General features: G+C 55.8%; 2 protein-coding genes across 2 annotated transcripts in view; both read right to left on the bottom strand.

Annotated features, from left to right (window-relative positions):
* Positions 1–445: 445 nt before the first annotated feature.
* On the bottom strand, positions 446–1,769 carry LOC309636862 (uncharacterized protein C11orf96 homolog). The gene has a single exon (XM_082410565.1). The coding sequence runs from the start codon at positions 1,448–1,450 to the stop codon at positions 1,079–1,081; it is 372 nt and encodes a 123-aa protein (XP_082266691.1). The 5' UTR covers positions 1,451–1,769; the 3' UTR covers positions 446–1,078.
* Positions 1,770–3,586: 1,817 nt separating this feature from the next.
* Positions 3,587–11,070, bottom strand: part of ALKBH3 (alkB homolog 3, alpha-ketoglutarate dependent dioxygenase) — a 53,055-nt gene continuing 45,571 nt past the window's right edge. Inside the window, exon 10 of the mRNA XM_082410570.1 lies at positions 3,587–6,322. Coding sequence (XP_082266696.1) covers positions 6,176–6,322 — 147 coding nt within the window. The 3' untranslated portion in view covers positions 3,587–6,175. The remainder of the gene's footprint in view (positions 6,323–11,070) is intronic.

Genomic DNA, 11,070 nt, shown 5'->3' with positions numbered 1-11,070 from the left:
TCCCCGCCTGGGTCTCCTATCGCTGGCTCGGGCATCTCCCCACCCGTCGCCTGGAAAGGGCTCGGAGTGAGTGGGGTCTTCTGTGGTGGGTACCGGGCGATGACCCTGCCCCGGGTCTCCCTGAGAGGTCAGCTGCGCCAGGCAGGCGCTCTCCGTCCTCACAGCGCCAACCTTCGCCTCCCTAGCTGCTCCACCCCATCCTGGACACCAGCGATGGGGAACAGACCCGGGAGGCAGGAGAGCTCTGGGCCAGGTGGATCCACCGGGGAGGCGGGTAATGGACCCGGGCACCGGGGACGCGACCTCGTTCCGGTGACCGAAGCTTGTGGAGTTGCCTCCACCCGGGGATTCCCGGCCCCCCGTTCCAGCGAATCCTCCCCACTTCTCCCCCAGTCTTGGGAGCCTGGGCCCTCAAGGTTCAAGAAGTCAAGAGCCTTGAGAAATGCACTGTGCAAATATATTGACTTTATTTGTCTCCGTTCGGGAGTCTCACAGACATATCCAGGTAAAAAGATCGTTAAATAAACGCCGTCAGCCATCGCAATGCAAAAATAAATATCAATCCTCCGGCCACAGCAGCAGCTGCGCTGCGCCCCAAGTCCCATCGGCCGCGCCTAACAATTATAAAAGTGTTCAGCGAGAGTGTGTGGGCGTGAGTGTGAACGGGTGTGCGCTGGGGGGCACGGTGGAGCCGTGTGCAAAATCGGAGTTGCAAACCATCGGACAAGGGCGTGGAGCGGCTCTCCGGGAAGCCCTGGTGACCCGGGGCGACTCAGCGAGGGTGCGCCTCCCCGCACACACTCACAGCAGAGTTCGTACTGGGAAGAGTTAAAAAATAAACATTTACAAGGGCAGAGAAAGCGGGCCCCCTCCCTGGCGCCCCGGCACGCGCTCCCGCCCAGGGCAAGCGCAGCTCGGGGCGCCCCGACCAGTTCGCAGCCGGGCGAGGGTGCAAGCGCTCGAGGGGCGGCGGTCCCCGGTTCTCGGGGGGACCCCGGGGGCGGGGCCCCTAGGGGTTCGCACACCTGTCCCCGGCGGGCCGCCGAGGCGCGCGAGTCCCGGCTGCGGGCGGCGCCCCTCACTGGGCCGAGTCGGAGTCGCTGGAGTCCAGGCTGTTCCTCAGTTTGCAGCTGCCGAGCTGCTCCCTCTGCAGCGACAGGCTCTGCGTGCTGCGGCGCAGGCACTCCAGGCTCTGCAGGAACGACTTCTTGGCCTTCTCTTCCTCCATGGGGGACACGCCCTCCTCCTCCACCTCCTGGATCTCGTCGAAGGTCACCGGCTGCGTCTTGAAGCGGGACTGGCGCGGCCGCCGCAGCCGGCCCTTGCCCTTGGACAGCTTGGCGGGCCGCACGGGCTGTGGGAACTCGTCGGCCAGGCACACGAAGTGCGGCATCACTGCCTGGTAGCTGGAGCAGATGCCCATCAGCTCGCCGGGCTTGGCGGCCGCCATGGCGCTGCCGGCGTCTTCGGGGCCGGGCGGCGGGGCGGCGGGGCTCTCCGGGGGCGGCCGCTGCGCCGGGGCCCCCCGGGAGGCAGCAGCCTGGGGCTCGCCGGGCGGGGGATCCAAATCTGCTGCGGGGTGGCGGCGGCCCTCGCGGGCCCGGGTCGGCGCTCCTCGGGAGGGCAGGCGGACACGTCGAGGGGCGCGGGGCTACGGGGGCGCTGCTCCGCTGCGCTCCGACGCGCTCGCCGCCGCTGCTGTCGCCGTCTGCCCCGCGGCGGCCCGGCTCGCCGCTTATATAGCCGGCTCCTGCCCCCACGGCTGCGAGCTCGGATGACAGCAAATGCCTTTTAAAGCGTGCGCGCCCCGCGCCCTTCCGCCTGACGTCGCCCCGCCACTCTGGGAAAGTCGCGGCCCTTTCCCCAGCGCCGCCCGCCAGCCCGGCTCCGGAAGGCAGGCCCCGCCCGCGGGGGTTCCGGGAGCATCCGAGGCTCCGGAGAACGCTGCGAAGCAGGGGCGCAGGGTGGCCCCGGAGCAGGGCTCCTGCCCGCCCTGGGATCCCCAAGTCTGGACCAACCACGGCGGCCGCGGGGGCGCAGGGCCGCCTCTGCAGCCTCCTCATCCCAGAGGCGCACAATCAAGGCGCTTGGTTATTTGGCCGCGCGGGTTCTGCGCTGAGCGCGCGGGGCGGGGGCAGCCCCCAGTCTCCTTGCTGCAGGGAGAGCCAGGCCACCTGGGCTCCCCAAAACTGAGTTCCGAGGAAGGGCTGGATGTCCTCTTTGGATCCATGCCACCTCCCTCCCCAAACACACACACACATACACACATGCACACACACGCGGGCACGAATACAAACACACCCGATTTTTCCAGTCCACTTCTCTTCCCTGTCTTCTGTTTGTCTCCTCACTACCCGCACCCCCCAAGTCCCTCGCGCACCCCCATTCGTGCTCAGAAGAATGACACTTAGATATGGCACTAACAACAACAATAATGATAACTAACCATCTGGAGAGCTTTACTCCAAGCTAGGCAGTGAGCTGTGTTTTACATATATTATCCTACTTCATCTTCCTAACAGTCCTGTGAGGTAATTCGTATTCTCCCAGTTTTACATATGAGAAAGTGGAGGCACAGAGAGGATAAGTAATTAGCCCATTAGAGACTGCTGGGGAAAAGTGGGCTCCACTCCAGAGTCCCTGCTCTCACAGTCCCCTGCTAAGTGTTGATACCTACCAATGCCCCCACGGCTGGCTTCCAAGAGCAGGTCCCCTGCCCCGGGGTTCCTAGACTCCCAAGAGGAAACTGTGAGCATCACTCTGACACGTGGCCCTGGGGTGCCAGCAGCCAGCTCACGGGGCTGCTGAGAAAGGAGGGGATCCATGGAACATGGCCTCCATTCCTTCCATAGCCATTCAACAAAGATTTATTGAGAACCTACTGTGTACCAGCTCAGGAAAGTCCCTGCGCTCATGAAAGTGACAGTCTAGGGAAGGGGGCGGGACAGACAATAAACACCTAAACAAGAAATGTACTGTGGGTGGTGTGATAGTGACGCAGATGGAGAGGTGGAGGGGGGGCGAGGGAGCAAGGAAAGGCTCCTCAGAGTGGGTGATATTTAAGGTGCCCCCCGAAGGACAATAGTAGCACCACCAAGTGTTTAATATACGCCACGCTCTGAGCACTTTTTATGCATTAACTCATTTAATGTGTTCACTATTGTATTTAATCCTCTTAGCAGCCCTGGATAACAAGTACTTTTACTATCCCCATTTACAGATAGGAAAACCAAGGCACAGAGAAGCTAAGCACCTTTCCCCAAGGTCACACAGCTAGTAAGCAGCAGAGCTGAGATTCAAACCCAGACGACTTAGCTCCTAAGCCCTCTCGCTTACGCACTACACTGAAGCTGTCTGCCCCGTGAAGGACAAAGAAGGAACCAGTGTATGACCAGTGCGGGGAGAATGTTTAGGGCTGAGGGAATGTGGTGTAAAGATAGTGAGGCAGGAAGGAGCTTGGCTTATTCCAGGAACAGCAAGAAGACCCATGTGGCTAAAGTAGAGGGGGCAAGGGGCATGAGAAGTAAGGACACTCACGGAAGGCCTTGAGGGCCATGTTAAGGAGTTACCATTTTCTTTAAAAAAAATTTATTTAATTTTTATTTTTATTGGAGGATAGTTGATTTACAATTCTGTGTTAGTTTCAGCTGTATAGCAAAGTGAATCAGTGATATATCAACATATAGCCACTCTTTTTTTAGATTCTTTTCCCATATAGGTCATTACAGAGTACTGAGTAGAGTTCCCTGTGCTTTACAGTAGGTCCTTATTAGTTATCTATTTCATATATAGTAGTGTGTATATGTCAGGAGATTGCATTTTATCCTAAGGGCGATGGTAAGGCACTGGAGCATTCTGAGCAGGGAAGCTCCGTTCTATGTTTTTAAAAGCTCACGCTGGCTGCCGTGTGAAGAGTAACTGGAAAGGGTGGGGGAAGAAGCAGGGATCCCACACAGAAGATCGTTACATGACCCACAGATACAAGACACTGAAGACCTGGATGAGAGTGAAGAAAACGGAGCTGTAGGGAAGTGGTCAGATTTGGGATTTGGGGATAGAACTGAGAGAACCTGCTGATGGACTGGATGGCGGGAGGAGGTGTTGAGGGGAGCGGGGTGGAAATCAAGGCTGACGTCTTTGTATTTGGCCTCAGCAAATGTTAGATGGTGGTGCCATTGATACAGGGGAGGGGTGTGGGGAAGAGAAGGTTGGGGAGGGGAGGGCCATTGTGGGGTCTGCAGGTTACCCATCAAAATCCACTACCCACCAGGGTGACGCCTGAAATGATCATATCAGAACCATATTATGTGAGAGAAAAATTCATTTCTCTAATCCTAAAGCCACTGTATTGGGGAGTTCCTTTTAATAGCAGCTTAGCAATACTCTGATACAGAAATTGGTACCAGAAATGGAAAGCGGCCATGTATAAAAACCCTAAAACATGTGGCACTGGCTTGGCCAACAAACAGGTGGTGAGCAACATGGAAACAAATACTGGAGAACGGAGAACCAGTGATCCTTGTTATGTTGTGACAAAACGTTTAATAAAAACATTACCTGTGATAATTTGGAAGGCAGACCACATGCCTACTTGAGCCACTAATTCTAGAAAAATGGTTGGAAAGAGCCAAAAACATTTGCATGTGTTGGCTGCTTGATGCTGCCTTTAGCAAGATACTACAAGAAAGAGATTGGCTGGTTTGCAAGAAGAGATGAACAGAAAAGGAGATAACATAGAAAATCACTGTCCTCAGGGTTGGAAAAACCAACTGGTTTTGCCCAAAGAACAGGAGATCAGACCATAGGCGCTCAGAGCCTTTCTCAAAGCCTGTCTATTAGGCCAAACAATAAGCCAAACAAAGGAATCACCCTGTGGCAAAGTATTCTCTTAGGGGTGTTGCCTTGTCATCCAAGTCTATTATTTCAGATGTCCTTAGGGACTTTTAAACTTTCATTTAAAATGGGAGAGAAAGAGGTGGGTTGGGCAACACAGACAGACAGTAACGCCATCAAGAAAGGAACTTGGGGTGTGGTTACTGCCCATGGAACTGACTAGAAGCAGAAAGACCCAAAGCCTACTACGTTTCTGAAGGGATTGTTATTATCAACAAAATTGAAAGGCTAGACTTCAAAAGCCCATGATTGCCCCAGCCTAAATAAGTGCTCAAGGAGGACAGACTTTCAACACCCTGTTGGGTGGAGAGCCACAGACAAGGAGGAATGTGCCAAAGGCAAAGCCGGGGGCCAGGGAGACACGGGATGAGGGGGCTGCCCCCAGAGAAGGGGGTCCCCCACCACCAGGGCGGGAAGGCCGCACCATTCTAGAGGGTGGAGTGTGGTAGAGACTGCTAGCTGTCCGCCCAGCTGGGCCCACTTCCCAGCTTCCTTTGCAGCTCCGTGGGGCTGTGTGTCTAAGCTCTCATCTGTGGAAGGGAGCAGAAGTCAGACTTCTGTCTCACTTGCTTAAGAAGAAATTGCCGCCCGGGATTTCCGTGTTCTTTCCCTCACACTGGCTGGAAGCCCTGGAGGTTTCGTGTTAAAGACAGCAGTGCCATCATCAGTCTGGGTCCCTAAATGACCCTGTGGGACGGAGCTCTCCACCAACCCGAAACATTTCCCTTAGAGCTATTTTGTGAGAGAGCTATCAACAGAATATTTTTAAGCTACTCTAATTTGGGGTCTCTATTATATTGACTTAGATTGTCCCAACTAAGAGAACCATTAGACATCCGGGTGGAGAGGTCGAGCAGGACACTGGAACTTAGAGGAGAGGCGAGGGACGTAGGTGGCCGTTTGGGACGCGTCAGGGTGTAGATAGGGGAGCGGGTGAAAACCCACCTTCCAGGCAGAGAAGGGCTGGGACCAGCCAGCACTGGGAGGACCGTGAGCCAGTCAAGGACGCAGAGAAGCAACGCCCAACAGGGTAAGAGCGACACCAGAAGCACATGTCAGAACCCGAGAGAAGGATGTTTCTAGAAGGAGGGAGATGACTAGAATGGGAGTCTAAAGACAGGTCCCAGCCTGGCTCCACCTGAACTTACTGTGAGGCTGGGCCAAGCCGTTTGTTTCCCTGCGCTGAGGACGTCTCAGCTCCCCTGCTGCTTCCTCAGAGCGGCCTTCCTGGCCACCCTCTTCAAGGCTCCCCCCTCGGTCACTGTCTGCAAGGCCTTCTCATTTACTCGTACTTGTCAGTGTAGTCTGCCTTCCCGGTGGACTCTGTCTTTCCAGGACAGGCTGGGTTGCTTCCCCTGGCCACCCTGGAACACAGGGTGGCCATTACCGGGGATGCAGGATGGTCCCTCTTCTCAGCAGGCCTGTAGCCCTGGAACTGCAGAGGAAGGACAGAGAACGTCACCTGTGGAACACCTACTCTGTGCCAATAGTGCTTTACATGTGCCTCTCTTAGATCATCCTCACGGCATCCCTTAAGGGGGACCCTACTATCACCCCATTTTGTAGCTGAGGACTGAGGGTGCTTTGCAGCTTACCGGGGTCACCTTTGGTGTTAAGTGCTGAAGCCGGCACTCAAGCCAGGTCTGCCTGACTCAGAAATCAGTGCTCATTGTTTGCAACAGTGCATCTCACCATCCCTTTGATGTGACGGGAACAGCACAGGACTAGAATTCAGACACCCAGGTTGCAGCATCAGCTCCATCAGCCACGTACCCTGTGGCCTTGAACCCATTGCTTCCCATCTCTGAGCCTCAGTTTCCCCATCCGTGAAGTGAGGAGGCTAGACTCGGATTTTCTGGGGACCCCTCCAGCTCTAATATTCTGGAATCCTTGGAAGGATGTACAGATGGGGGGACCCAGTTGCAAGAAGCAGATGTTTCCTCTTGGGCCAGAGAGTGGCAAGCAGCCTGGGCTGAGGCTGCAGGGGAAGGCTCCCCTCCATGGAGGGGCTGCTGGGGGAGCAGATGGGGCAGGAAGATGGCAGCAGACCGGGGAGGGGCTTGTGCCATCACCTCCTCCACCATCCCCACCCACACTTTGGCTTTTGGGCAGAACCAGGGATTGAAAATAGCAACCACCGGTTATTCGGCTATTAGCAGGGCTTTGTTTCCAAGGGAGCCTGCGGTACCCTGGCCCAGGTCAGGAGGGAGCAGGGATGCTGAGTCCGTTCCGGGATGCAGAGAGGCAGTGAGCCACGGAGGATGCGCAGCCAGGTGGGGAGAACCAGGTCAGGGTGGTTCTGGTCACAGGTCCTTCTCTGCTTCCTGACAAGAGGGCTTGGCCTCTTCCTGTGGCTGCTTTGCTGCCCTGGCACAGACCTATTGCCAGCTAGAATCCTGGGTCGGCTGGCTGTGCCCTCCTGCTCACCCAGAAGTCTCCCCAGAGTGGATCTCAGGCCTCCACGTGCTGAATGAGGTCACGGTTATTCCAGATGTTGCTGTTTGGGTCCATCTGTACTCTGGGTGTATCTGGCTCAGCGACCACTTGTCTACGTGTGTGTGTGTGTGTGTGTGTGTGTGTGTGTGTGTGTGTGTGTGTGTGAATCCAGGTGTGTGGAGAGGGAATACAAATGTGAATGTGGCATAAGGGGTGGGGAGGAGCAAGTGCCAAGGCCTCTCCCCAGGGGTCCCGCTGCCGGGCCCCACCCTCACCTCCTGCTGCGCCCTCTTCCCCCTGTGGGCCCTCTGCACAAAGCCCGTGGCTTCAGCATACAACCACCTGCTTCTGCCTCACTCAGAATGAGCTCTTGGTCTGGTACGACTGTGAGCATAAAAGTGTTTTGATAATTTTGCTGGACGGTTGCCATGACAATCCCCAGCAAGCTCCAAGAGAGGGTGTTGGTGTGTGCACGGGAGCGGGGGGAGAGCGAGCGAGCCTGAGAGACAGAGAGAAGGGAGAGGGTGCAGGGAGATCCCCAGCGATACCCTCAAGTCAGATCTTCAGCCTCCAGTCCCCCCCACCCCCCGTGGCCCCATTCAGGTCACGATGAGCTCACTGTCTAATCTGGGCCTCACTGTACGCAGTGCAACAGAATACCAGCTGCTGGCAGGGAGGCTGCTGGAGCTGGCACGGCAGGGCTCGTCCCACTGGGGGAGGCACCCGGACAACCCCCCACTCCCAGGATGAGCCCCAGGGAACACCATCCTGGACTGGGGAGCAGGGAGATTCTTGGGGACCCAGAGGGAGCCAGAGCCCAGGGAAACCTGCCAACAATCATGCCCAGGCTGTGGGCCTGGCTTGCTGATGTGAATAATGGGAATGCATTTCCCTGCTAAGGGCTTGCTACCTGGCACAGCTTTGGCAGCCCAGGGTCTGTGGCCCAATCCTTCCTGCATGCTTTTTTGCAGGCCTGAGTGTTGCCTCTCCTGGGCCTGCTGGCCAGGGAATCACTACGTGGATAATGATAAAATTACCATCTGTGGCACTTGAGCTTGGCAAAGTAGTTTCCTCTCTATGACCTCAGCAAAGCAGGGATATCTTTGCTGTCTTTTGAGTGGAGAACAGGAGCTCAGAGAGGGGAGGGGACTAGACGAAGGTCACACAGCAAGCAGCAAGGTGGTGGCAGAATAAGGATAGAACCCAGTCCTGAACTTTTTAGTCCAGCCTCGCTGCCCTGAGGACAGGTTCTCCGGAAGGGGTCCATCTGGCACTGCCCCTCACATAAGGCAGGGAAACTGAGGCCCAGAGATATCCCCCAGCTCGTAAGCCTAAAGCAGCGCATGCAACCTCAGATTCTGAGAAATTTCACCGCCTCTACTGAACCACGAGCCAGCCCCATGTGTTCCCCAAAGCAAGCCCCAGGAACTTATGTTCCAAGGTTAAAGTGCCAGTCTCTGCCCTGGAAGGAGAGTCTTCTGGTTATTGGCAAAACAGAGCAGAGGGCAGCTGGAGCTGGCCGGGAACACAGAGGTGAGGGGGCCAGAGGTCTTCCCAGGCAGTGCCAAGTCCCAGCTGCATAAGGCAGCATTTCGAAGGGCCCCCTAGCTTCTGCTATTGGAGCTGTGTGGCCTTGGGCAAGTCACCTCAGCAGTCAGAGCCCCGGTGTCTACAGCTATCAAGAGCCAATGCGCACAGGAGCCCTGGGGGGAATGGCTTTCCGTGTTCTGGGAAGCAGCTGCCCAGGAACAGCAGTCTCTGAAGATAGAGGTGCCCTCGTGCCTGTCTCTAGCTTGGCTCAGATCCATAATAACTCGGATCTAAGCCCGGATATGGGTGTTTCAATAATTATCATCATGGGAGGGGGGCACCAAAAAGAAAGTGCTGTGGGATCTGAAGACAACGCACAAAGAAGACGTTCACGCATCCTCGGTAATGGGTAACAGCATGAGAAGAGGCAAACAGCGTATCGAGACTGCCTGCTTGGGCACCCTGGTTCTAGTGTTTGCCAGAAAGTTCTTCTTGCTACCCTGTGAAGGCGGAGGGCTTGTGCCTGCCCCATCCTTTACCCAGGGTGGCAGTTATGAGGATCAAACCAGATTATTCTATGAGAACATACTGGGGTAAAACTTGCCCTGCAGGAGGGTGAATTTTTAAATGTATTCCAAAAAATTAGGGTTGAAACGATGCCCTGTTGTGTGATGTGTTGTGAGCCTGGCCTTGAACTGGCACACACCATCAGCCTCGTGAAAAGCTCCTGGCCCGCTGTGGGGGCCCAGAGTCTCCATTCTCCCCAATCCCTGCCTGTCTGCGTCCTCAGACCTTGTCTCCAGCTGCCCAGCGGACACAAGATGCCTGCTGCACCCCAGTCTCTTTGCACAGTTTGGACACACTGGGGCTGCAGGTCACTCCCAGGACAGCCCACTTAAGGCAGCCTCTCTCCGACACTGACCTCCTATAACTGGCCCATGGAAGGCATCTCCCCCTTCTTTCTTTAAGGCGGCAACAGCTGCCATTTCTCCAGCCATTCCCTCACAGGGACACCCAAGGGGATAGGATTTCAAGGAATGAGTTTTCTTCAGGCCAGGCACCAACACAAAGCACTCGGTACCTATCATCTCACCGTTAAGTTTATCCTGCAAGATGGGTGTTGCTATCTCCAAATTTAGATGAGGAAACAGGCTCAGAGACATTAGGGAATTTTCACAAGGCCACACAGCCAGGCAGAGATAGAGCTGAGGTTTGAACCCAGGTCTGTCACTGCCAAAGCTCATCTCATCATCCATCAGCAGCTCCCACGATGGTGACTCCTGGACCTGCCCAGACAGGGGTTTAGTGCAAGGAGGGACACGGTGAAGCGGCTGTGTCTGGGGAAGAGTCTGGAATTCCAACTGGGAGCCAGGCTCCACTTCCCAACAACGTTTTTTTTTTTTTAATTAATTAATTAATTTATTTATTTATTTTTGGCTGTGTTGGGTCTTCGTTGCTGTGCATGGCTTTCTCTAGTTGTGGTGAGTGGGGGCTACTCTTCATTGTGGTGCGCAGGCTTCTCACTGCGGTGGCTTCTCTTGTTGCAGAGCACGGGCTCTAGGCGTGCGGGCTTCAGTAGGTGTGGCATGCGGGCTCAGTAGTTGTGGTGCATGGGCTTAGTTGCTCTGCGGCATGTGGGATCTTCCTGGACCAGGGCTCGAACCCGTGTCCCCTGCATTGGCAGGCGGATTCTTAACCACTGAGCCACCAGGGAAGCCCCCGAACAACTTTTCCAGAGAGAAGGCTGGTGTCCTCTGGCCCAGGCAGTGGTCGGGTGGGGTGGGGAGAGGAGTGTGGATGACATCCAAACCCACTCCTTTGCCTGTGGTGATGGCACGGGGCCCTCTCCACCCACGGACGTCCCAGCACTTGAGGCAGTGCAGGCAGGGCCCAGCCAGACAGTGGGCGCGCCAGGACCTCCCACGGAGGTGAGAGGGCACTCGGAGCGGTGCCATCAGGCCAGGAGCTCCTTCCCGCATCTGAGATTACTGTTTGAAGATACGAAGAAGAAAACCACAAAGGCTTGGTTGATGGGGGTCACGAGGCCAGAGGAAATGGAATAGAACTGCCAGCTGCCAGAGCAGGAAGGAAACTTCCAGATGAGCTGGGTCAGTGTTCAGAGCGAGGGGTGTGACTCATTAGTGGGCCATACAATCAGTTAGGGAGCCATCACCAGCATTTCTGAATGATGCACAACAGACAACATCAGAG

The sequence above is a fragment of the Balaenoptera physalus genome (assembly GCF_965194825.1).
Source record: "Balaenoptera physalus genome assembly, chromosome: 10".
NCBI classification, from domain to species: domain Eukaryota; kingdom Metazoa; phylum Chordata; class Mammalia; order Artiodactyla; family Balaenopteridae; genus Balaenoptera; species Balaenoptera physalus.
Note: the sequence above shows the minus strand (reverse complement) of the source record. Positions and strands in the feature narration are given on the sequence as shown.